The 27,269-nt window shown below is 42.8% G+C and overlaps 2 protein-coding genes across 10 annotated transcripts; one reads left to right on the forward strand and one right to left on the reverse strand.

Moving 5' to 3' along the window:
• Window positions 1-579: 579 nt before the first annotated feature.
• axo (axotactin) lies at window positions 580-21,549 on the forward strand. Of its 8 annotated transcripts, XR_013034719.1 has the most exons (31): window positions 580-1,155; window positions 4,045-4,410; window positions 4,941-5,270; window positions 6,315-6,640; window positions 6,944-7,101; window positions 7,858-7,961; window positions 8,047-8,399; window positions 9,245-9,413; window positions 9,506-9,621; window positions 9,828-9,934; window positions 10,047-10,392; window positions 10,500-10,777; window positions 10,992-11,232; window positions 11,516-11,746; window positions 11,880-12,287; window positions 12,536-12,736; window positions 12,837-13,236; window positions 13,640-13,887; window positions 13,970-14,245; window positions 14,513-14,712; window positions 14,774-15,071; window positions 15,505-15,658; window positions 15,767-15,932; window positions 16,022-16,178; window positions 16,365-16,543; window positions 16,935-17,364; window positions 17,471-17,550; window positions 18,050-18,259; window positions 18,966-19,063; window positions 19,688-19,742; window positions 20,238-20,321. XR_013034719.1 is itself a non-coding variant. In XM_076526077.1 (30 exons), the coding sequence occupies exons 4-30, from the start codon at window positions 6,325-6,327 to the stop codon at window positions 20,384-20,386; spliced, it is 6,030 nt and encodes a 2,009-aa protein (XP_076382192.1). In that variant the 5' UTR covers window positions 580-1,155; window positions 4,045-4,410; window positions 4,941-5,270; window positions 6,315-6,324; the 3' UTR covers window positions 20,387-21,549. The 8 variants fall into 8 exon arrangements, 7 of the variants coding, with proteins under 7 accessions (XP_076382192.1, XP_076382196.1, XP_076382195.1 ...); XM_076526077.1 differs by lacking the exon at window positions 18,966-19,063 and having other exon boundaries at window positions 20,238-21,549; XM_076526081.1 differs by lacking the exon at window positions 18,966-19,063 and having other exon boundaries at window positions 17,471-17,505; window positions 20,238-21,549.
• Window positions 21,550-22,676: 1,127 nt separating this feature from the next.
• On the reverse strand, window positions 22,677-27,254 carry sotv (exostosin glycosyltransferase sotv). Of its 2 annotated transcripts, none has more exons than XM_076526083.1 (10): window positions 26,363-27,249; window positions 25,899-26,105; window positions 25,087-25,270; window positions 24,634-24,773; window positions 24,314-24,541; window positions 24,060-24,238; window positions 23,814-23,980; window positions 23,445-23,588; window positions 23,061-23,189; window positions 22,677-22,981 (listed from the first exon to the last, which is right to left on the reverse strand). In XM_076526083.1, the coding sequence occupies exons 1-10, from the start codon at window positions 26,887-26,889 to the stop codon at window positions 22,760-22,762; spliced, it is 2,127 nt and encodes a 708-aa protein (XP_076382198.1). In that variant the 5' UTR covers window positions 26,890-27,249; the 3' UTR covers window positions 22,677-22,759. The 2 variants fall into 2 exon arrangements, 1 of the variants encoding a protein (XP_076382198.1); XR_013034720.1 differs by lacking the exon at window positions 22,677-22,981 and adding an exon at window positions 23,266-23,385 and having other exon boundaries at window positions 23,073-23,189; window positions 26,363-27,254.
• Between the last annotated feature and the right edge of the window lie 15 nt (window positions 27,255-27,269).

The raw sequence follows: 27,269 nt of genomic DNA on the forward strand, positions 1-27,269 counted from the left end.
TACAGTAATTTCTCTCTAATTCGCGCTCAGATTGCGCACGAAAATGGACGATTTCGGAAGAGGAATTCGCCTTGCGAATGAGAGATTATTCGAGCCTTGCGTCTCGTTTTTATGGTTGTTGGCAATCGGCGACTATAAATGCAAGCCGCGAGGCTCGAACAATCGAAACCTTAATGGTCGAGAAACTGTCAATCCCGTTCGAATGAATTTTAAAAAGATGATCGATTCGTCAGGATCGGCGCAGCTCGCTGCAGTTTCCCGGCCTCGGACCGGCGAAGCTCGAATCTCGGAAGGATCTCCGAGCAATCGGACGCGATCTGTGGAGTGTTTATCCAGTTTTCGAGAAGCCTGCGCGAAGCTCGGTCGAATTAAAACAATGGTCGCCGCGTGTAATCGGCGATCAACGAAAATTGTTGGTGTCAAATTGGCCGGAGTCTCGCGAAGGAACTCGCCAGTTAAGCGGACACTTCCGAGACACCTTTACAGAACTAGACCTCGTGATAGTACCCTCAATTGATACGCGGTTGGCTGCGTGGGTGGAGGAAAAGCCCTGTGCCAGCAACGGCAGCTCGTAGAATGAGTTAATGTGTCAGTCGTAAGCGCGATCTCGTCGCGACGCGCAACTCATGAGACCGGTGACTCAGTCAGAGTTCAATTTATATTTTGTTCCGTTTTTTCCTTTTTATTTTAAACCATCTTCTACCAATAGAGCCAATAAAATAACAACAATTTACGACGATCGCAACGAAGACACCGGCGCATCGCGTTTTAGCTGTGCCAGTTAATCGCGGACCGAAGGGAAGAAATCGATCGAAAACAGTTCTCAATGGTTTAAAGTGAACGTATCACTCTTTTTTAACGTCGATCGCGTGTTCGAATAATTTTGAGCGAGTTCGTTTCGTTGTCGACGAGTGACAACGGTTTTGTGGAACTTTTGCCATTGTGTTTCTGTGGCGCCGACAGTATTATCCTGAACGATTTTTTCTTTCGGAACTAATTAGGAGGTTGATCAGTGAGTAAACGGACGATTATATTTCTGCACCGTAGAAATCGAAAGTCTCCGAGCGTTTTCAAGTTCAATTATGTGCCGCGCGCTTGTTTGGGCAACAAGTGTCGCCGAGTTCCGGTGACGATTTATGGCCGCCTTCCGAAAGCGTAAGTAACTCCGTCGGGATCGATCGGACACGCGAACGTCTTGCTTGAACACTTTTTTAGAGAAATCTGTGCAGAAAACGTAAGCTGTTTATCGTACTTCTTAGAACTTTGCGACGTTTCGTTCGCGTCGCTGCAACGTGAGAGGAGAATAATCGAGTCGATGGATTGTAAATTTAACGAGTTAATAAGTTGATAACAAATTGATCGACGCGTGAATCGATTAACATATAGCAAACCGGTGAAAGCGAGATGTTCACAAAAATGGATGTTTAAAAATGCGGTTGCTTTATTTTTAGAAGTGAAAGAGGGCTTTCCCCGGCGTGCAACAAGTACGGGGGAGAATGTTAGTGGCGCAAGGTTAAACAGAGAGTGATTTACAACCGATCGTAACGAGTCCGCTTTTTGTCACGGAATCGCAGAACCTTGGGAAATTTAATAAAAATCGGTAGAGGCAAACTAGAAATTTTCAAATTGATTTATCGGTTCTATTTGAATCGTTTTCTACATTTTCGGGATACAGATTTCATCGTCGATCGTTCATGGAACATTGAAGTTTCCGAATTACGGTTTACTGCTCGACGAAGACGAAGCGGAATCCGGAGAACATTTTTAACGCATGACGCACTGTCCACGGCGATTATTAACCGCGCCAATCAGGGATTCGCCTTTAAAGAATCAGATCCGTTAATGGAACGAACCGGTCGTTAGAGTTATAAAAAATCGCCTGCTGCAAGCGTGATTCTTTTTTTACAGTACCAATATCCTCCGCAGCGATTTTCACGGCACGTAGCGGAGCGTGCTGCGCCGGAAACAAACGATGCCATCGGCGATCTTTCGTTATAGTCATTCTATAAAAAGCTAAAGACACTTTAATTCGAAAACTCTGATTCGGAAACCTTCGATTTTAAATACAAAATCGCTTTACTATTCTTATTTCGTTATTTTTTGAATTGCAATCCGAATACAACGGTTCGCAACGTAACATTCGGGTGCGTTATTTTTTAAAACGCAACTCGCTCTCTGCATTCGCAATTTAATATCCAAGAGCATCATTTTTTCAAACACGATTTGAACCGGAAATTCGCAGTTTTAAATATTAAAGCGTTACTCGTCTTTGTTACGATCTCGGCTCGAAATTTACGATCTCAGATCCAGAAGGGTTGCGTCGTTGATTCGGCTGAAAACCTGCGATCGACAATTCCAGACACAAAACTCTGATTTTAAAGATCAGATGTGCAAATCGCGACTCGCGAACAAGTTAACCGCAAGATAAGCAAACTGCGTCGCGAACCGCGGACAGTAAAGCTCGGATTCGAGAAGCAAACAGTGGCTGCTCCGAGAAATATTCATTCATAAAACAAAGTACCAATCAATGAAACCGCGTGCAACAGCGTCGCGACTAGGTGGCAACGCGTTCGTAGCATGATTCACCGGATAATTTCTACTTTCCGTTTAACATGCATACGCGAGGCTCCGAGTACCCGGAGACAAACTTCCTTTATGGAGATTAAAGCGTCTCCCTTGAAAGGATAAGATCGATGTAGGACCCTACGTGATTTCCGGTCGTGCGGCAATCTTTCGTCGCACAGATGAAACCCACTCCTAGAGAGAGGGACTATGAGTAACGGATTACTTTTCATTCGAGAAATCAAGATTCAAACGGTGTCCCCCGGTTTCGGTAGCCGATGCTGTCCCTTCGTGACCCGGATAATGCATTTTCCACTGTCCCTAACCGTATGCAGCGCTTTTGCATTCGTTAAATACTCTAGGAACATTCTCATCGCTTGATAGAATCGTTAAAAAATGTTCGCAGCTGTTGTCAAAGACAGAACTCGATTAGAAGGGTTCTTTAACCATTTCAATTCTTAATCATTTTCATTGTAAACGCGTTAAATCGTCGGTTTAATTATTACAATCTGTTCTTATTCTGTTCTGTAATTTTAGATAATAATAAATAATAAATATTTATATATAAATGTATATATAAATATAATTATATAATATATATAATATTATATAGAATAAAAATATATAAATATAAAATAGATATATATAAATATATATATAGAATAAATATATATAAATATAGAACAAATAATAACAAATATAGACTAAATCTTATTTTTAAGAGGATTCAGTGGCCTCGAATGCAACAATAAAACCGACCAAGAACGATTGTTCGTATATCAATATAACTTTGAAGTTCGTACATTAGAAGAAAAAACGTATGAATAATTATACCCTTCGAATACAAAATACTCAATACTCCGCATAACCTTTGACGTTTCTCTTCTCGAAGAAATGGTGCGATGGTGTTACATAGTTCCAATGATTGCGCATTGACTCGTGATACATCGTGTGGAAGATAAGGGTAGGTGGTACAGCGTTCGATCGCTCATTAAGTAAACGGGGATCAGGGTAGTCTCTTGTTCTCGTTCCTCTTTAAACCCCGGCTGCTACAACGACCCAGTCGCCTGGTTTGCTCGATATATCGATTTTACGAGGACAACAGAAGGAGTGCCCGTGAAGAGTGTTCCGGCTTGCTGCAACGAAATAAGGAACGCGTCTAGCTAGCACGCCGGTGAAAAATTATTGCGATAGCCGAGCCTCTGTTCCAGGCTGTTCGTCGCCGTCGCGTTTTATTTCGGTTCCATGAATATTTAAACGCTATCGTTGCTGGCGGCCGTTCTATTCGGCACGGAACAGCTGCGCCCTTTTGAACTTCGGGAACGAGATGGGTCGAGCATAGTTTTCGGTTCGACTATTGCACCGTCGATCGTCGAAACGCACTTCGTGCTTTATAGTCATCTCGTTAATTGAAGGGACGATTTTATTGGGGATCTTCCGATCTGCATCGCAGAATTTGTGAGAAACGATTTCTTGTTTCAGGGTCGCCGCGACACGTTGCAATGACGCAGCATCGAGAGGAAACGGGTGAAAGTAAGAATTGAAGGGGTTGCGCGAGAGAAAGCGTCGGTGGTGGCGGGATCGCAATGAAAGCCAATAAACCGTGATGAGTAAGAGAGTAGCAGCAGTCGGAGTGGTATTAATAAATTAGTGTCTAGTTGCTATAAGCATCGGCCACAGGAGCATCAACAGATAGGAGAGGCGTACGACGTGCACAAGGGAGAAGGAGAGAGAGGGGGGGGCGAAAGAGAGAAGGAGAGAAACGCGTATGGGAAGAAACCGGAGGTGGAGATGATGGGGACGATGATGGACAGTGATCAGTATTCGATGGCCTTGAAATTTAAGAAAGTATGATTCCCATTTAGAAGCGCTTTAGCAATCATAACGTTTAGCCCCTCGAATCATATACTTTTCTCATTAAACAATTTCCTGTGTCTCGCTGCAAACAACCGAGACGGCCCAAGCTATCGTGACATTTGGAACACCCGATATATTACTCTACAAACACAGATACGCTGCAGCGAGAGCACCGTGATATTTTAGAATCGCTTTTCTTCGACCCTTTCGCGATATTACACAAATATATATACAATTATAATATATATAATATATTGTATATATTTTACAATTATATATATCCCTTATATCCCTTAATAATTTCAGCGAGTTAAAAATGGCTGCATCGATGGCCTCGAAATCGCTTAATATGTTCATTAATATGTTTCAAATTTAAGAGATTAAATTTCAGTTAGCCATTTGTATCGTAAACGCATCGAATCGGCGGTCTTAGTGGACAAGCCAATCGGACTTTTTAGCGCGATCGAACGATTCCATCGAGATCGAAACGGCCTGAAAGATTCCGTGTTCCTTGTTCCCAGTGATTCGAATGATCTCGAGCCGGTCACGAGGATGACGAAGGTGGCAGATTAGCTGAAAGGGTCGTCGAGGACGGAGGAGGGAAGGTGGCGAAGTCATCGGAGCGGACAAGGAGAAACAGACGCTGATCGCGGCGTCCGTGCACACGGGTCTCGTCTGTGTGCGGGCTCCGAACCCGTCGTTGTCTGTTCAACGGCCGTGTGTGCGAGTGCCAGCGCGAAAGAAGACAATTGACTCGCAGCCTAGCCGCCGCCGTGCTTGCCGGGGGCCTTCTGACGTCACATCCTGTCCACTGGCTAGTCGCGATCTCGTTTGGACCACGGCACACCAAGGTACGCAGATTCGTGCGTCCTCAATGTTTGGACGCAGATACACCCGCGACCGCGTCAGATCTCGCCGCCGCAGGCCTCCGGCTTTCTTTTCGCCGCTTTACCCAAGGATTTTCCGGCCGGACCGTCAGGGACCAATGGGAGGGACGCGTGAGAACCCGGAGGATGATTTCACAGCCGCGGAGACAATGATCGCCGGTTCGGGATTTTAATTATGGGGGCCTGGTGTTTGGAACTCGACGGTCGGACGATGATTTGAAAGTGTTTGAGGTGGTCGGAGGAAGTTCGAAGGTGATCGAGGTGGCCGCAAGAGGATCGCATCGCGAGCATTGCATTCATTACCAGGTGTCTTCCTCTGTAGATCGTCTTTGAGGATGACTTTTGTCGATCGGTATACCGTGCGAGCCCCTTCGGAGAAGTTCGATGGCATTTGAGATCGTTGAGAGTGACCGAAGAATGTCTGAGAAGGTGGCAGTGAATTTTGCACTTCGTCGAGTGTATTTAGGGGTATATACTGTCTTCAGGGATGATTTTTGTTCACGTATATATAATGTGCGAGAGTGTTTGAAACTGTTTAGAGTCGCTTGAGATTGCCGACAGTAGTTGGAGACTAGAAAAGTAGCATTTTATCTCATTCTTTGATATAAAATGATTGTGGTAACACCGCTTCACGATGTCTCGAGGATCGTATCGTACTTTTAGTACAGGTTATCCCAAAATTATTGTACAAGCGAGAAGTGGAGGGTTCCTGAGACGATTTGAAGTAACTTTTCCCTTTACAAAAATTTTCTCCGAGGCTTCGTTTACGAGTTATCGACGAAAAACGCTGACCAATGCCGCGTCGCGCTGGCCGTCCGACGCAGCGGCAGTGATCGCGAGGGCGGGGCGTCAGCCGTGCGCCATCTCTCATTGGTCACTGTTTTTCGTCGATAACTCGTAAACGAAGCCTCGTAGAACATTTTCGCTAAGGAGAAAGTTACTTCAAATCACCTCAGGAACTCCTCCGTTGGGATACTCCGTATAAAGAAAATGTTGCTGTGTTTCCAGCGAAACGACGATGGCGAACGTCAAACGGATCGTCGGGGTCCTCGTCTGGGCGATCGCGTTCACGACGATCCAAGCAGATCTGACGGACTCGTCGGAAAGCGACCAGTCCGACGAATTGGACGGGTTCACCACGACCAAAAGGACGTTCCCGGACAGATGTCTCGTAAAAATGGAGCCTGGCCCGTGCAAGCAGTACGTACACAAGTGGTCGTTCAACAAGACTGAAGGGAAATGCAGGATGTTCCCTTACGGCGGCTGTCTGGGAAACGAGAACCGCTTCAACTCCGAGATCGAGTGCCTTCATTATTGCGTGGGTGGGCCCGAACGTAAGCGTTTCACCCTGTTTTTTTAATAACCGTTAACCGTGCAACTATTTGCACGTGATGCCTCTGGTAATAAATCGCAAATGTCGGACCATTGAACTTTCTGCTAATCGATATCATTGTGGAAGACCGACAAATCGAAGACCTTGGGGCGAAGACGCCGGGGTTTCTGATTAAAAATGTGCATAGTCGTTGCGCACACTTGCTCTTTAATTTCAGCGTTCACGCTGTCACGGTGTTCCGATAACGAATTAAAATTCGCCTAGAGGTTCAATGAACAGAGAATCATGCCCGTGGTCCTTTCAGATACCCTTCCGCCGTACTTGATCACGAAGGGCAGCGTCTTTGTGACCAGCACCGCGACTACCAGCACACTGCCTTCTACCACCGTCGTTACTCCGCGGCCGACGTTCGCACCACCCGCGCCAACGAAACCACCTGTACCGAAGTACAAAAGGGGAAAGGTAATCTCCGCGCATTTGCATGGAAAACGGACTTTTTACAATCACACGAGCCCGGAGCAAGCGAACGGTTCCGAAGATTAGATTCCGGGTCATTGTCCCTTCACGCACTCCGCGCAGCGATCGACGTTCAAATAAATTCTAGAAACTTTCGAACTAATTGCCGCGACCCTGTTTACCGGGATACTTTTCTCTGGAATGCAACGACTGCTTCATTGGCATTCGTTAGACTGCGGATCTTCGTGCATTCATAAGAAGAATGTGGAACAATAGTAAACGGTTTTCAAATGATTATAATTATTAACAGGATACATTGTTATTCGACTTCTATTTCTTGAAATCGATATATATATAAATGTAATAAGCAATCTATAGTAATTATTAATTATTAATTAGAAGCAGGGTCTAAATAGTAAAATTCATCATTGTTTCGGATGGAAACGATTTTGTACGCAAAAATGGACAATTTTGGGAGAGAAGATACGATTATACGAGCCTTGCAGCTCGTTTTTATAGTTGTCGACAACTGTTAATTATAAAAACGAGCCGCAAGGCTCAAATAATCGTATCTATCTATCTTTGCGTACAATTTAAGCGTCAATTAGGGAGAATTCACCGCATACGAAACGCCCTCATTGCATTCCACAAAGTACAAAAATCGATCGCTGTAACGAAAGAACAATAACAAAAAAAAACCCTCGATGAACTCGAAAATCGCGACCTTCGTTTGCTCGAATTAACGAAGAACTCCGTTCGCAGGAGCTGACTTTCATGGAGTCGGGGTACGAGAAGACGTTCATGTTCGCGCAAAGTAACACGTTCATCCAACTAGACGGGCCGGGCATCAAGCTGTTCCAATTACGGTGAGAGAAACACCTGCGCGATCGCCGGAGTTCGCTACGTCGGCCGTCCTCTCGTTTGTCGAGCAATTTTCATCTCGATTTCCAGACTGTGCCGGGAGATATCGTTCAAGTTCCGGACGAAACTGCCCCACGGCCTTCTGGTCTATCACAGCGTCAAAGATCGACCGGAAAGCCTCGATCCGTACGCCTTGTACGTGATCGTCGAGAAGGGTCAGCTGAAGGTCGTCCACGTGTTCGGGAAGAAATCGACCAGCTTGACGGTGGGCGAAGGGCTGAACAGGGACGAATGGCACAGCGTTCTCGTCAGGATCGACGTGCACGGGGCGAAATTAATAGCCAGAGTGGACGACAAACAGGAGGAGACGACGCTCAAGGTTCTAGAGCATGTGGTCAATTACGGCGTGTCCGACGAACTGGCTTCCGTCGTCCTCATTGGAGGTAAGGCGAACGTTATCTCGACTCTGTGACAACGGGACGTTAACGCTGCACGCTCCTCGTTCGTTTTATTCGATCGCTTTTGTAAAACGGTTGCAGGAAATTCTCCCTAATCGACGCTCAGATTGTGCAGAAAAATGGATAATTTGAGTTTTTTTATTTGAGTTAATTTTTATGGTTACCGATTGTTAACAGCTGTAAAAACGATCCTCGAGGCTCGAATAACAATCGTATCTCCTCTTCCCAAATTGTCCATTTTTGTTCACATGGAAAATTAGGGAGAACTTGCAAATATTGCGAAGTCGTGTAGATATCGACTGCTTTAAAGCGACGCTGACATCGACGAATACTTACGATCTTGCAACATTTGTGCATAAATATCTCGTAAACTAATAATTTGCTGACAAGGTCGAGGTCTAATATCTTGTTTGTTCGAAGCGACGGACCGAGAATTATGCGATTATTCTACACGAACAATCCAAAATCATACGATTCCGTTCGAAAGAACAAAGTTGACCTCCATTTGCCCCGCACACGTGCCCACTTACAGCAAAATGAATTATGTCATCTTGTGGTCCCCTCGAAACCATTTAATTTCTGCGGGCAACATTTTTTATGCGCTGTGTAATTAACGAGTTATCCTCATTTACGGATTAAAGTCAGGCACCCTGTGTATACAGGGTGGATTACGCAACGAGTTTCCAAGGTTTTCTATCGGTTAACCTACCGTTTCTTTTCGCTTACGTACTGGAAAAAAACGGCTGTTCGGCTGTTGCGAGAGAAATTACTGCAAAATTGATCATTCTATGAACGATTGCTCGATGAATGATTTTGCTTCTCGATGCCAGGATTGAGTTCGGAGGAGCGACTGCACGGTGTCAAATACATAATAGAGTCCTTCGTGGGCTGCATAAGGGACATGGTACTCAGTTCCGGTAAATCGGCGAGCGATTTGCTGCCGATTCAGCCTCTCATCGCAACGAAACACGAAAACGTGCAAGAGGGTTGCATAGACATGTGAGATGCTCCATCAATTAATTTTTCCACGATGTTTCATTAACGTTTCTATAATGCTGGACGTTCGAGAACAATCGTGTGGGATATTTCAGGTGCAGGACACGAGAGAATCTCTGTTTCATCTCCAACCAGTGTGTGAATCACTATAACAGTTTGACCTGCGACTGTTTTGGGACCAAATACGAGGGTGTAAATTGCGATGTGTATAGTACGTGATTTTTTCCATCGTTCAAATTATTTAGTATTATAGTTCTAGTGTATTTTATATTTATATTATATTACATTATATTTATATTATATTATATTATATTATATTATATTATATTATATTATATTATATTATATTTATATTATATATAGTTATAGTATTTTCACTTACAGTAATTTCTCCCTAATTAGCTTGAATCTTTCCAGCCGCGACGATTTTAACGTTGAGAGGATCCTCTTACGTCTCGTTTCGCGTCTACGATTGGAAGGACAGGGTCCATTCGTCTGTCAACAGAATTAGTATCGCGTTCAAGGTACGAGTCTGGTTACTGTAGCACCAAATTAGAGAATTTTCTATTAAAAGAAACGATCGACGACAATTACGGAAAATTTCCATTTCCATTTACGATCCTTTACCTTGTGCAGACAAAATGGGACGATTCAGCTTTGTTCTACGCATCCGGCGAGATCGACGGGACTCCTCACTATGTGGCAGCGTCGATCATGAACGGATCCGTGCACGTCGAACTGGACTTCGGGCACAATTCGAAGATTTCCACGGTGCTCGGCGATTACATCACCGCGAACCACTGGAACAATTTAACGATATTCCACAATGGAACGTTGGTTTTCGTTAGCTTGGACGACGAGATCAAAGTGCTCGAGGTCCCCGGAGAAAATTACAACATGATCATCGATCCGGAAATCTACATCGGCGGTGGCCCGGAATTGCACAAGAAGAACGGCCTGCTTTCGTACAATAATTTTGCAGGTATATTATCGGACGCACAAGTGGCGTGGAACTGAATCGTCCGGTGATCGCGGAATTAATTTCGCTTAACGCTCGCAGAGGAAAGAAATATTTTCGATTGTTCCCAGGCTCGCTGAAGTACGTGTTCTTCAACGACAAGTCTATCATTTATGAATTGAAAAAATCGAACCCGATGGTGCACTACATCGGCGTCCTCGAGCCAGAATACTACGAAGCCGACGTCGATGTAATTCCAATAACGTATCCGTTCGCCGGCAGCCACATTTGGTGGCCGATCGCGCGAACCGATTCTCTGAAATTGAATTTTGATTTCAAAAGCTCGAAACCGATTGCGGTGGTCGCGTCGGGAAACGTAAAGAGCAACGGCGATCCTGGATACTGGGAGGTGAGACTCTTTTCTTTTCGTAGGAGAAAAAAATATTCGTATCTTTTTCTACGTAATTGTCCACGAAACAAAACCTAAAATCGCTTCTATATTCTAGTTTTAATCTTTTATAAACGGAATTATAGTCTTTCTTTTCACGATTGGTTGGCAAATTGGTGTTAAAAATCCGAACGAACATTTCTATGGCAACAATTCGAATGTTTCGTGTCCACAGCTCCGTTTAGTTAACGACGAGATACGTTTTCACCTGATCCCCGTGACCACCGAGAACATAACAGTCACGGCTGCAGTGAAGTTCCCGCCGTACAACACATCCTGGCACGCGGTTGAGCTGAACTATACCAGAGGGGAACTTAGCATCGTTGTGGACTACAGGAACAAACAGAGCAAACTGTTCGCCATGACCTTCGAACTCGGCGAAAAAGTGATTATCGGGAGTGGCAAGGGCAATGCGGGTATCTAAACATTAATTTTTATGAGCTATGTCGTCCACATTGTTATCAGAGAAAAATTCCTAGTCCGACCTAGAAAGATTTCTATAGTTCGCACAGTGGTCTATGACATTGTAAAAATAGGATAAGCATAGAAGAAACAAAGGTGAAAGGAACGAGACCTTAATTTCTGTTAAAACGCACACGTTAGATCATTGTCCAAAAATCAAAAATCTCCCGAATCCAAAAACAAAAAATCCACGGTCTGCGATTCGATGTGCAACAACTGCGTGGATTTCTGAACCAGGTTTGGTCGGCTGCATGAGGGAAATTCGAGTGAACGACGAAAGGATCGAGCCGAGACACGTGGTGAACACCGAAAGAGTGTTCGGAGAGGTGGCCTTGGACAATTGCCAGTTCGTTGACCCTTGCACCAGACCGAACACCTGCGAACACGGCGGAAAATGTTCGGTGAAAGAGAACAAGATCAACTGCGACTGCACCGGCACCGGTTACTTGGGCGAGAATTGTCATTTCGGTGAGCAGAAGTTCGAAAATTCGCGAACAAATCCTCGATTAAAGATAACATAGAAATAGAAAAAAATAGAAAAAATAAAATATAAATGAAAATAGAAAAAAAGTAATAAGAACGAACCTTCGGTTAATTCCAGCGGAATTCAGAAAGACATGCGAGGAATTAGCCCTGTTAGGTTACTCCCAGGACGACGTCTACACGATCGACATCGACGGAAACGGCAGGTTTCCACCGGCCGTGGTGAAATGCGAGTTCCAGTCTCTCGAGGACTCGACGAAGACCATCGTGGAGCATAATCTGCCTTCGCAGATGGACGTCCGGTCCATCGCGGAGTCGGATTTCTCTTTGAACATCAAGTACAGACAGTTCACCGCGGAGATGCTGCAGGAGCTGATCTCTCACTCGCTTTACTGCAGTCAGTACATCAGGTACGACTGCTCCAAGGCACCATTGGAGCTGCACAGTGCCACGTGGTTCCTGAGCTCCAGTGGAACCACCGTGGACTACATCGGCAACGTGAAAAGGGGATCCTGTCCTTGCGGAAGTGAGTATAGCGACATACGGTAATGTCTCTCTAATTGACGCTATAGTAATGTCTCCCTTACTGACGCTAGTCATCTGACGTTCAACCGTTCGCGGACAACGATTTTTCAACGCGCTAAGAACTTTGCTCAGACTTTTGCCGAACGTACATATGAAAATTTCAACTAATTCTCAGAAACCAGAGCACATAGTCGAATAATATTAAGCAAGGTTTCGCGGCAGATGTTACCAAATGTCCGATTGGTTCAGTGAACAGGACCTGCGTCGACCAAAACCTGAGCTGCAACTGCGACATTTTCGACGGGAACGTGAAGTGGCTCTCCGACGAGGGCTTCTACGGAACTCCGGACTCTCTGGGCATCACTGGTATGGTCTTCCTGCAGCAAAGAGACCTCGCGGAGGATGCTCAAGGTCGAATTACTCTGGGTCCCCTGGAATGCGTCGAGACGAGTGAGTGAACCGAGGAAAAGATCGCTTTCTGCCAGAACCAACAGTAATCAAGCCCACGAAAAAGACTTCTATATGAAAATTGATATCTCTCCTGTTCCAGACACCCAAAAGTACGTAGTCACCTTCACAACTTCGCAATCGTACATCGAAGTGCCAGGCTGGCGGAAAGGAGACATAGCCTTCAGCTTCCGGACTACCGGCGAGAAAGCGATTCTGCTTTATCAGCCACCCATCAGGAGCAACTATCCGTCCTTCATGGTGACCCTGACCTCGGAGAACCGTTTGACCTTCACGTTCACCCTGAACACTGGCAGGATCAGGGAGATGGAGGTGAAAAGCCAACGGAAGCTGAACAACGGCGAGTGGCAGAAGATCTGGATCGATTACAACGATTATCACGTCCGATTCATGATCAACACCAAACACCAAATGGTGAATCTCACTTCCGAAGAGGAGTTTGGGCCTTTCGAGGGTTCCATGTTCATCGGGGGCGCCACCGCGTGAGTCTTTCTCCTAAATTATTTCCGCAGACCTTAATGACGCATATGAAAATTCCAACTAACTCTCAGAAATAACAATATTAATAGCTTGGGTCCAAATGGGCCCGCTGTCCGAGCGTATCACGCTCGAACGGTCTTCGAGTCTTCTTCTTTAGCAAGAGCTATATACAGGGGTCCCAAAATTTTAATCGTTCGTTAAGAACTCGTAAACGAAGCCTCGTAGAACATTTTCGCTAAGGAATAAATTGCTTCGAATGATTGCTTCAGGAACGCCTGATTTCTCGCTTGTACAATAATTTTGGGACCCTACAGTTAAATATACCGTGATATAAATTACCATAGTAATTTTCGCTGCCATTCTTCAGCACGTTTAGAACAAGTCACTGAACTAATTGAACTGCAGGGAACACTTGAGGACCTCGTCGATCCGGCAGGGTTTGATCGGCTGTTTCCGCGGTCTTGTCGTGAACGGCGAGATCCTGGACATCCACAGCTACATGTCCGTCCACCTCTCCGAGATCATAAAAGACTGCAAGCCCTCCTGTCAGCCGAACAAGTGCCAGAACGGCGCCTCGTGCGTCGAACTCTGGAGCAACTTCGAATGCGTCTGCGAGAACAAATGGGCCCACCTTGGCACCTACTGCGAGAGGAGTAAGCAATTAACCGGTCTCACTCTGCCTGCCGAGTTACAAATAATACCGTCACGAATAACCTTGCCCACACTGATACGCAGACATAAACGAGAAGGCGCTCACCTTCACGTCGCAGGGAGCCTTCCTGAACAAGAATTATTTCGGCACGGACGACGAGAACGAGGAGTCGTCGGTGTTGAAGAGCATACTCCAGCAGAATGTGCTGATCAATCTGAGAACCTACGACACTTATTCGCTGATCCTCTACGCTAACGATCACCTGAACAACTTCGTTCATTTGTACATAGCGAACGAGTCGATCGTGTACTTGTTCAACTCCGGCAACGAGATCAAGAACATCACCGTGGAGCATCCGCGTAAGTCGCGATTCCGAATGTTTCCCGGAAACTAAGCGGGTCTATCGTAATGCGCGATCTTCGGGCTTTCGTTCGAGTCCTCGAAGGCCCAAATATTCTTACGGGAACGCGTTCCAAAACAGGTTCGAAGTAACCTCTGAAACCGAAACACTGAGATTCTAAATTATTTCCTTCGAATCGAAACGCCTCCGTCTCGCAACATTTTATCGTCCAGCGATAAATTTCGTTCCTTGAAGAGTCGAAAATTCCTACGGAGACACGTTTCAGGTGCGAACACAGGGATCTCGGTGCAGATCGCGATAATCCGCGACGAGAAGTCGACGACGCTGCACGTGAACGAATACAACAAGACCATAAACGCGACCGCGGTGCTCCTGGAGAGTTATTCGAACAAGCCGTGGGTAAACCCCGAGAAAGAGATTCTGGCACCTCAAAGGCCACCCGCACCGCCCACTACTTACTTCCAGGTGAGATTTCCGGCGATTCGACTCGAATCGAATTTGTGCAACGATCGACGATCTTGCGTAGGTGAATCTAGGAGGCTTCGACCCGAACGATTTGCTGATAGTCGGCAAGGAGGAAACGCAGATCAAGGACTACGTGGGCTGTCTTCGTGGTCTGATGATCGGGGAGTACCTGGTCAATCTTCCTAAACTGGCGAACGAGGCGAACCACGAAGGCACCAAGGGCGTTCTAGCCGACTGTCAAATGAAGTGCGACGCTGTGCCTTGCAAGAATCTCGGCATCTGCACCGAGAACTTCGGCAGACAGGAGTCCTTGTGCAATTGCGAACTGACCTCGTATTTCGGGGAGAACTGTGTCGACGGTAATCGTGCTGAATTCTGAAAAATCTATATACAGAGTGCTCTATAATTATGTTACCTGGAAAGAGGAGATTCCTGGGGTGATTCGAAGCAACTTTTTCCTTAGCGAAAATGTTCTACGAGGCTTCGTTTACGAGTTATCGACGAAAAACGTGGGCCAATCGGAGAGCGTGCGCGGCCTGCGCTCCGCCCTTGCGGCCAATACCGTGTCGCGTTGACCGTCTGACGCGGCGGCAGTGGTCGCGAGGGCGGGGCGATCTTTCACTTACGAGTTTTTCGTCGATAACTCGTAAACGAAGCCTCGTAGAACATTTTCGCTAAGGAGAAAGTTACTTCAAATCGCCTCGGGAACCTCGTTCCCGCGTGTACAATAATTTCGAGGCACCTCGTAGAGCAACTGTCGAGAGTTTTAACGAAGAAAGCGTTGTTTACCAGAAAAGGGAGCAGACTTCCGAGGCCAGAGCGTTCTTCAGCGCGAGTTCGATCTGGTTGGGCCGGTGAATCAAGTGAAGGTTCAACTGGCGTTCTCCACGAACGAACATCACCCAACGCATAAGACCACGTTGCTGCTACTGCAAACCGAGAACAAGTAAGTCGTCGACGATCCTTTCGCTTCATCGTCAGCCATTTAAACGTTTGTCTCGACGAAGTAACTCTTCGACGATGTTGGACGTTTCTCGAAAAATTGTCTTTCCAGAAGAAGCTACTACTTGCTGGTGGCTCTGACGCCCGAGGGTCACCTGTTGTTCGAAGAGAACACGGAAGGCGTTGCTTGCGGCGTTAAGCGGGAGAACACGAACTTCCTGAACGGCGCTCGTCACAGCGTCTACTATGTCCGTGACAACAACACCACCACGCTTTGGGTGCGTTCATCGCCCGAATAAAACAAAACAGTCGCCAGGTTCCAGGCTCGACGAGAAAACGTTGACAGGATCGATCGTCTTTTCCGCAGGTCGACAGAGAGAAGGTGGAACTGGTGCCGGAGTCGGTGCTGAAGCTGGGCGACGGCGAGGGCGAGAGTCCCGGGGTGACGGAGATCCAGTTGGGCGGATTGAACACGACCGATTCCCGTTTCCGCGAGTTCAAAGGGTACACCGGCTGTCTGAGCAGTGAGTGAAACGATTCGACCGATACCAATTCCGATTTCTCGACCGGATAGTCCAGTTGTCCCTGAACGATCATCCGGAACGACGTGCGATGTCGCTGTTCTAACGGAATACCGTCTTTCTTATGTTAGACAAAACGATCGTCAGCCACTATGCGAATTCGAAATGACGGATACCCTCTTCTTGTAGACGTCGTGGTATCGATCAACGGAGGTCCTGGCATGAAGCCACTCGAGGAATATATGCTATTTACGAAACAGGGAAGTGAAACCGTCAGGGCGACGATACCGGCCGGCGTGCGGAGCGCGCAGTGCGCTGTCTTCGATGCGCAACCCCGTGGCCAGGATCCGCCCAGAAACGACAGCGTGGTAAGCAACCGAATCACCGATCTGAATTATGCGAATTCGCCGGGAAAGATGCATGCATCGAACAGAGAGGACAGCGGAAACGCTCGGAGAACTCAAGGGTTGCTTCAACCCTTTCGCTACGGCAGCGCCCACGAGGCGCAAGACTCGAATCAATCGTGTCTCCTCTTTCCAAATTGTCCATTTTTGTGTGTAAAATGACCGTCGATAAGGGAGACGTTGCTGTATATGCGGCGCTCGCGAAAGGGTTAATCGTCGAAGCCCCTTCAACTCGGGAAAATAATAGCGATAGAAGATGAACGTTTAGAGCGCGTCGTTTCGATTTTCCGACCGACATTTTCCATCGGAAGCACGTTCGCGGGGTTATGACAGTTCGAACGTCGAATGTTGGCAGGGTCACGACCGAGCGTGGGTGGAGGACCCGCCCAAGAAGATACAGTACAAGTCGCAATATTCCGACGCGACCCAGGAGGAGCAGGGTGCCGGTACTTACATCTTCATCGTGCTTTGCTGCGTGTTCGTGACCGCCGTTGTCGGCTGCATCTACGAGGTCTGGCGAAGCGCGAGGAAAGACCGAAGACGCAGAAGGGCGTCGGTGGTCTCGGCGACGTCGACGGTGCCGGCTTCCAGCTCCCAGAGATGGCAATCGCCGCAGTACACGGACGCGATCGGGGCCGGGGTGAAAACGGTAGGCTTCAAGACTGTCACCGAGGACGAGAAGAGGCCGAACGGCACCCACGTCAAGCCGCCGAGCAAAGAGTACAAACCGCTGCCCAACGCGGAGTCTAAAGACTTAATTAACGATAAAAGGGTTCATATTAAAGGTTGGTTCCACGTAACACGCGAACTCGCTTCGCGTTCGCTTTAGAGCTTTTCGTTGGTAAAAAGCGCGGTAGAACTCAGCGATTTTGTCGCTTCTTAATTTTGCAGCAGATGAAGAATCAGAGAAGAAGGAGCTCCTAGGGGTAAATACAGGCACCATCACTAAACCTCCGAAACCAAATCCATTCGTAAAGATTTTTTGTTTTTTTTATAAAATTTACATATTAAGTTCTAAGCAGCTTTCAGAGAGGACGATCGTGCCTCGTTGATTCTCGTCGTACGTTTCGTCGTACGACTCGACGGAACGCGTTTAACCGCGTGAAAATATCGCGGTGTCTCCCGTTTAATAATAAACACGTCCACTTTGCAGGCTGGCTGTGAAAGTTTCGTTTACTTAAAATATAACGTTACAACAATGATGAGAAGTATTGTTAGCAATATCAGCGACGATATCTGGTAAAATCTGTTTTATTCGGTTGTTCTTCTTGGATTCTATTTTACTCGGCTGTTTCGGCTGTTTGAAAATTCTTGAACTTTCGAGAACCGTTTAGTCGACTTGCAACGTTATTTCTTGAAGAGTGTTTCGAAATAGATAGATATTTTAACGCATTATTAGACTGATTGTTGCAGTAATCGCGCGCGGAATAAAGAATTCGCGTTCGAATGTACCGAATGCTTCGTTTGTAGTCGATGGAGGATCTGCAGGAGGAACCGGAACTGGAGGAACGCGAGGAAGAGGAGGAGGTTGAGGAGGATGAAGAAGAGGAGGAGGAGGAGGAGGAGGAGGAGGAAGAGGAAGAAGACGACTCGAAGCGAACGAACGAGGACGCGGAGGAGGCGGACAGAAGGAATTTACCAAAAGTGGAGATCGCAGACGAGATAGATGTCGCGAAGTCGGTAAGAAAAACTTCGAGAAGTTACTCCTTGAATAGATAGGCGACGGAACACCCTCTGGGCCCGAAGATCTCCCGATATCTTAGCGCAGTTGACGCAATTGACGCGATCCATCGATGTTCGATCGATCGAACGAAATTTTGGGCAACGTTCGATTCAGCGAACTTCTTACCGAGCTCCTATTATCTAAACTAAAGTTCTACTGTATTTAAAAAATAATAATAATAATAATTTCGCGTCGAAACGAACGCGAACTCTATTTTTTTTGCTAATTTAATCGGTCGGCGACAACATGGCGGGTCTCGGTTCCAGAAGGGACCTTCTTCGACGAAAAATCGATCACGAACGAAAGGAGACCACGAATTCAAGGACTGACTTTTTTTTACCGGTAGAATAAATGTTGTCCAAGACTGTCACGCGCGCACACATCGATATTATTTCATTCCTCCTCTCTCATCTTCATCGTTTTGTTTCGACTTTACCCACGCCGGCTTTGTATGTGTATTTCCACGGTTTTTTTTCCTTTTTTTTGTCAAATAAATATGCAATATTGATTATGTTACGAATAAAAGCATCCTTGACGAAAACGCTCCCACGAGATTCATTTGCTCACCATCGATAGAAAAAAGAAAGAAAAGGCTAGGGCGACGAGAAACTTTGCAAGCTCGAAGGGGCGTAATTAAACGGAGACAATGTGTGGTACTTTCAGCCGGATAATTCGTCTAGGATAAGTATCGAGGAGATCGTTGAGTCGTTAGACACCAAACCCGAGCACGGTGACGCAAATACGGAGAACCCAGTCTAGAGGTATCGCAATCGTAGTCGACGCAAAGTCAACGGTCGCTCGAGGGTCCATCTTTCGATTAACAATGAAAATAATAAAATCGACTAACTCGGATAATAATCGAGTAACCGATGTCCTCGAGCCGCCAGTTGACTTCAATACGGCTATAGTTACAAAGCTTGCTTCGTCCGAATCGTGTCCGTGCTCCCCCTTTTCCTCGCGAAAAGTCCTCGCGAATTACATAAATACGCACGATGGATTATCGGTAACAGCTTCCTAAACACATTTTGCATTCCGCGCTTGCTACTTGGCCTTCGAAGAATGCGAGACACGTTGCAAAAAAAGCTCGACGGACGACGAAGTTCCGTCGAAAAACCAGGCCAACCGTTTCTGTTGCATGAATTCGCCGAGTCGCGGAATTACTTCGCGCGATCGTAAACTCAATTCGTTTCTAACGAACGCATCGATCAATATTGCATCAGGCCGAGAACGAATGCATTCTGTTGCATGCAGCACGAGAAAAAGTTTCTGTTCTAGGAAGCGAATTAATTATGGTTTCGGCATCCGACCAGCTTTCATTCATTCGAATCATGGTAGAAACGTGCTGTACACGATTTCTTTTAAACAGAATTTCTCGCCCGATTTAGGTAAACGTGTGCAACGCTATCGAACGATCGCCGTCGCTCGAAAATCCGTCTACAGGTCAGTAAAATATTTTGAAAGCCGCAAAGAATCGTAGAATCTCTATCGTGATCCCAGTTTAAGGATCTCGACACTTTAATCAACAAAATGTAATTATTAGACTGCGGATCTTTGTATAAAATGAAAATGATCTTCATCGATTGCAACAGACATGAGTTATCAAATTGAAATGTCTTCCTTTCGCTCTTTTTTTCATTCTTTCTTTCTTTCTTGCTTTCTTTCTTTCTATCTTTATTTAATAATTTCAGCGAGCTGAAAATAATACGCAGACGTCCCTGAATCCTTTTAATATTTCCATTGTCTCGAATTTCACCCGGCCACTTTCATTATAAACGCATAATATCCGCAATCTGGTAATCACTGTCTGCGGCAGAAAGTCGAATGAAATTGACTTTCGACTTTCCGTCCCTTAATGGGACGATCGAGAAAACGATTGCATAGAATCTGCTCTCGTTGGGCAGCCCTGATTTTTCAAATAACCACGTAACTTTGTAGATACTGCGAAGCCTTTGCTTTACAAACTGCCACCTATCTATCTGTCGGACGACAGAAGAACGTTCGGAAGTCCGCTGAATTATCTAGCCGCCTCGAATTTTCACTCAAGAAGCAGACATTCCGTAGAATCGATACTCTCCCTGGACTGATCATCCTTCCGTCGAGAAACGATCGATCGTTTACTTTCGTGTCACGTTGTTATCGGTCGAAGTGACAACGACGAGAACGGATCGACGAACGGAATACATACATTGTTAACCGAGAATTCGACGAAGAAATGTGTGTATGTTACTTACGAAGTATGTAATATTTTCGTTAGCAAATTAGCGACGGAGATCGTCGTCGTTCGATGTTGTATGAAACGATGTAATTGAATTGTGTTTTGTCATACTTCGTGTATTTACAGTCGCTCATTAAAGTGTTTGGACGAATTGGATGGAGCCCGGAGCTTTTGTTGTAGACAATTTCGAAATTCGAACCGTTTTTAGCATAGGGGTATAGTGGGGAATATAACAAAGAGGGGGTTAATATCTTAAAACAGGCCTCGGAATTAACCGGCACGGGATACGAGGGTCGCGAGGACTACGCCTACCGAAAAAGGAGGCGTTAGCCCTCGCGATCATCGTGTTGCGTGCCGGTTAATTCCGTGTGCCCTGTTTTAAAGGGATAATAAAAGTATAAAATATTTTAATAGGTTGGAAATAATATAAGTTCTATTAATATTTCCATAGTTCTCAATTTGCTGTCTATATATTGTATTCCCAAGAGTGTAAATAATACGAATGAAAAATTGAATACTGCAAAAAATCAGATCGAAATAGCGTTCAAATATTTTTAACGAGAATGCGATTGCCTTTTTTAAACGTGTAACAGCATATCTTGGAAATGAAGGTTTTTAGATGCGGATAGTCGAAATACTTCCATGAACGACTGTGCCTTGCTAAAGATTATCTATTTGTATAATCATGTTAACAGTATTGTCGTCGCTTCTAATCATCGTGCATTCGATGCAACCGTTTCAGTGGGTGCTTGTGAACGATTTCAATGAATGATTCAATGTGTTGAACAACGAAATCTTTCCACGAGAATATAGACATGACACGCGAGAATCGAACGTCTAGACGAAATATTTTATTATAGCTCGAGCATGTGCGAAGCAAGGTTCCGTAACTTATTTTAGGAATAGATGGTTCGCAAGTTACAAACGTAAACGTAGATCGAGAAATTGAGCGGACCAATTGCGTAACGTGTCTCAATCGAGGCAGACGTTTGTTCACATTTAATTAAAAGAAAATAAAAAGATACAAATAAAGTTCTTGGCATATATAGAATATGAAATTCTGATGCGTCCTGTAGGGTGAAGATTAAGAACAACAGAAACTGTCCAACACGGCTTTGATTTCCTATAGCCACTATATAAGATCCTTGTAGAGCTTCGCTTGCCGAACGAGAATCCGGAAATCGAATTGCTCCATCTCCTTCGGTTTTCGAAAAACATGAGTTTTTTTAAAGGTCCAGAATTTTTCAACAAAAATTAGGTATTGCATGAAAAGTAAAAACGTTAGAAAGTTCTAATCGGTCTTAAAAGATAGAGCAGAGTTTCCCGAATATAGTGGCATACAATTTATTCATTGCTTTTGGTCCTAAATAGCTATAAATTAATGTCAAAGTTTAAGAAAGCACCGACGTGCGTGGTTTCTCTGCAATATTTTTGTATTTTTATGAAAAGTTCTTTGCCTAGCACTGAAACTCGACCCAGGATCGGATTCTGTAGACATTTCAGAAGAAGAAACTGCTCGGTAGAAGTATCGAAACGACTTACATTTCGAGCAGGCCGAAAAAATATCCGTCGGCCTTTTTTGTTCCTCAACCCGCTCCCGAAATCGTCAACTGCGGGCCAATCGTAGTACAGCGCCACGGCCGCTAGAGCGCAGCACCTCTCGCTGAAGACTAGCAGTGCTCTAGCTTCACATCATGGCCGCAAGATGGCCGCGCTTCTCGCTGAAGAATAGCAGTGCTCTAGCTTCGCACCGTGGCCGCTAGATGGCCGCGCTTCTCGCTGAAGACTAGCAGTGCTCTAGCTTCGCACCCTAGCCGCGTTTCTCGCTGAAGTCTATCAGTGCTCTAGCTTCACATCATGGCCGCTAGATGACCGCGTTTCTCGCTGAAGACTATCAGTACTCTAGCTTCACACCATGGCCGCAAGGTGGCCACGACTCTCGAGCGCGTTCTCGCTGCTGAAAACTATCGGCAGTAGGTATAGATACGGCTGATTAACAATAAATCAGGAGTAATCAATAATACCGAATGCATGACCATATTCAACGCGACGAGATTCTTATCCAAGGAATCCGATCACCAAATTGTCGGCACTATAATCCTCCCCCGCGTCGTTATCGCAATATTTATAGTGGGTAACGAAAACATTTGAACACTCTATAATAGTATATACTTTTGCAGTATATTGATTAAATAATACCAAAATATTCTTGTAAAATAACAATATCAAAATAACAAAATATTTACAAACTTCCGATATCATTGAATCGTTTGAGCTTTTCTGGAAATACATCTTTAAATAAGACTGGATCTGCACGAAATTCAGCCGATTCTAACGGCATTGATCCATATATTGAAGAGAATCTATTAATGCATTGCGTGCGTTCTACCATGTGTGTCAAGTCTGCTGAAAGCATTTCGGTATTCGTACATTCTGGACATCGAAACTTTTTCTTTGGTGTTACCTGCAATAGAAAAAAAAATAAATTATAACATATCGAAACCTCGTGACAATGAATATTTATGAAATCTTATTATATATACTTTTATTGGTGGTTTGCCTGTAATATTTGCTACTAAAAAGTTCATAGCTATATCTTCGCAATTCATATGTTCGTCAACCCATTCCTTTATGTCACCTGGCATAGCAGTTGTGTACATGTAACTCCAATACTAAAATATTAATAATACGTTAACGTAATCTCAAATATATATCATAAAGATAAAATTAAAATGATTATGCTTTTACTTCGCTAAGATATTTATATTCGGGTATATCGGCAAATCAAAAGGAGAATTTACAGCAAAATGGGATTTTTCAAATTGGAATTATTATATCTCGGTTAGATATAGACTGCAATTTAGGAATCTGAAATAAAAATTGATTGGATACTACATTTTTTAAATAATAAGTCACATGCGTATTACTTTATGATGAAATGCAGCTCCGGTTAAAACCATAGAAATACTATTGGTCCACTCGCTTTCATATTTCCAACAATTGGTGCCGTTATCCCACATATGAATTCGAGATGGGAACCCAACAATTCGGTCTGGAAATTCCCTCCACACCTATAATTTTTTTCAGTATTATCTTCAAATTTTATCTGAATATTATATAAGACAAGATACACAGAAGAGGAGAACACCTAAATATTTCTATTACTTCGAGATATATTAAACAAACAGTTTGATATTGACTTAAACAATTACTGCATATATCTGTATTAACAGTAATGATATGTAGGTGTTCGTTTAGTAGATGCCTTAGCTTATATGTGTCTGTAATGAAAAAACCTCATAAGCAAATTCTACTTCATCTGCTGTCAACATTATAATATCATCATCTATCGATAGAATGGCTTCAGTTTCAATTTCATTGTATGGATAAAATCTGTTAGATAATTTATTTTCCTTTGTTTGTATAACTTTTAGTGGTTTGCTCAATTTTGGCCATTTGGATGCTGCAATATATATAATTTTATGCATTATTTTGCTATTTATATGTTTAATATGAATGTATTATTGGTAAACCATAGTTACAATGTGGAGGATCTTTGTGCTGATTATTCCATATTACTAGAACTTTAGACAAACTTGGAACTTTAACAAGTTTATTAATCAAAAGAAATAGTAATTCCAATCTATCGTAAGTCAAAATTACAGCGGTAAATCCTCGAGTTTTTGGTGCAGTGACTGGTAAAGATAGCGGTGACGTAATGTCCTATATAAATAGCAAGAATATAATTATTTTGATAAAATCGCATGCTTTTGTACTAATTAATATGTTTATACTTTCTTTATGGGGAGGTACGTTCCAAAATATATAATCTCTAGCTAAATATGGAAATACACGGTCTGCAAGTATTTCTAATGTTGTTTCTGTTATCTTCTCTATTGATTTAAAATATTTTTGATAAAGCCATGATCCTTGCTCTTGAAGTTCTATAATTCGCTGTGGCGATACTTTTTTCAAAACCGACATTATTGACAATATATCCGCTTCCGATACAAATATAGTAGCTCTACATGAAAAAAACGGTCACTTATTCTGTATAATACTATCAAATATCTTTACTTTATATATAGCAATTAAGATAAGATGATTATCATTTACCTGCTCCAATCAATTACATCATAAAATGGCATTACAAGTGAATCAGCTATAATTACAGGTATACTTCCTGCTGCCATACATTCTAGAAGTGTACTCTGACCCAGTCTTGCTCCACGAATAACTAGACAAAATGTTGCAGTCTAAAATGAAAACTTTTGATGAAGTTATCAGGAAAAAAATTTTTTCATTATAATAAAATTTGTTAAAACACGTTATAATTCACGTAAAGTGTACCGCCCAAATTACTTATCGACTAAAAGGTCTGTTTGAGTTTTATTCTGTATAATATGCTACTCAAAGAAATTACAGTATAGATAAATTTTGAATAAAAATTAGCCAAATACATCAGCAAATATCACTGGCATTTACTAATATGTCTTACAATCAGTATTCCTCCATGTAACAAAAACTTAAGAGGTAATTTAGGTGGCACGCTTAAAACATTTAACATACTTGAAGAACGTTTGGATATTTATACCAATCTTCTCCAGCACATCGCACTGTCGCATTAACAGAATTATAATGTATACATGGACCTAATATCAAAATATCTTTTGGTGATATAGCTTTTATTTCTAATAAATCTTGTTCAAAAGCAGAATTAATATTAATTTGTGACGAAATAGCTAACCAAATCCTAAAAACAACATAAACAATTAAAACAGAATATTATTTGAACGAAATATATAGGGTGTCCCATTTGAAGTAATGCACTCGATTATACTCCAAAATTTATATTCTATAATTCATTTCAAAAGATACCAAATATTGCTATTTTTTTAAGAAACTCTATATTTTTTTCATGTAAACGAATCGTTCAAGGTCATATAAACTTTGGGATATATTACGTGCATTACTTCAAATGAGACACACTTTATATACAGAGTGGGGCATTTAAAACAGGTTACATATGAATTTATCTTTAACAATGGAGATAAAAGCTCCAGTTTTTTGTAAGAGCTTTAGTTTTTATCATATCAAGGGACATAGATACAAACTTGAACATCTTCATTACAAAGTCAGTGTACGTTATCAAAAGTATTATATAATATCGATAATGTTGTATCTGTATTCCTTGATATTATAGAAACTAAAACTCTTACAGAAAGTGCTTCAAACAAATGTTACTCCTTTTTCTTACATAGAATGCCTCCACCCATCACAAAATTATTGTCACCATATTATGTGACAATAATATGTGTTGTTTCCATGATCAAGTTTACAAAATTTACTATTATAGTTTATATATATTTAGGATTTATTACCTTGTATTATTCAAAGTAGGTTTAAGATTGTTTATGAAGGAACTATACACTGGTAAACTAATGTCGAAACCAGGTCTATATGTTAAAGATGACATTCCTGCACCTGCAATCATTGCTTTTCCAATGGGTACATCAATGATTGTATTGTAATCTGGTACATTCCCAGGAACCATATTAAATATAAGATGATTTTCACCATTATTCCAGCTGAAATTTTGAAAATATGATACAATTACTATTTATTATTGCATACAGTAAATAATATTTATTAGAGGATATTAATCATATATTTATATGTTTATGTAAATGGAACCTGTGTTCATGTAAATGTTCAATGAATAGTTCCCAATAGATATTAAAACAAATAAAAACAATGGTATACATATACTATAGTTCTGATAAATCCATTGCATTATCTTATAAATATAATACATTAATTAAATAAAGAATGAAAGAAAACTTACAATGGTAAAGCCTTTAAGGCTTTTGAAACTTCATGTAACTTTAATCTGTTCTGATTCAATGTATCAATCGAAGGAATAAATATACACGCTTCGTATGGATTTGGTGTATAAAATTTACTTGAAATAATAGTACTCAAAATTTGATAAAATTCTTTTGTCATCTGACTGGTTATAGGTCTTTCTGAAGTATCCACATACACTTTTGGTGGATAAACATATATTAAAAGTTTATTTCCTTGACTGCCACATCGATAAACATTAAAACAACCAAAATATGTACAAGAAAGATTTGTAGTATCTCCTACCAAGGAATCTACATCTAGCATTTGTGTATGAAAAAAATTTAAGTCATTAATGCTTATAGCATTATGTACAGAATGTTTTTGGGTACTTCCAAACTTCAAAATATGATATGTTGTAATTAGAATTATAAATAATGTAAATGTTAACAAGCATATCATAAACACGTTTTGATTTTGGTATGAAAATTTATTTATTTTACGTGACGTTCTTATTGGAAATGACATGTTGATTTCACTTTGCTTCCATGTTACAATTTATGTGCATTCAAGTCATACTTCACTTCATAACATAAAGATATTAAAATTGGTAATAAATTATGTTTATTCGACTTCATTAACTTCTTTGCAACTTCATTATATAATTTATGTCATGATTAAAATTTCTTACAAACAATATTTGTCACTATACATGTAAAAATAAAGGTATATTCCTAGCAAAGTGACGGGACGCGAAATTACATGTATTATACACCAATGCTTCGTTTTGACACGTGTATCGCGGAAATAAAGATCTTTTTCTGCGGAAATGTATCGTAACTAAGAAACTTGTTATTAAAATCTTCATACGGCTGTTAATATATCCAATATGGCAGTCATCAGCAGCC

Source organism: Megalopta genalis, chromosome 13 (assembly GCF_051020955.1).
Source record: "Megalopta genalis isolate 19385.01 chromosome 13, iyMegGena1_principal, whole genome shotgun sequence".
In the NCBI taxonomy this organism is placed as follows: domain Eukaryota; kingdom Metazoa; phylum Arthropoda; class Insecta; order Hymenoptera; family Halictidae; genus Megalopta; species Megalopta genalis.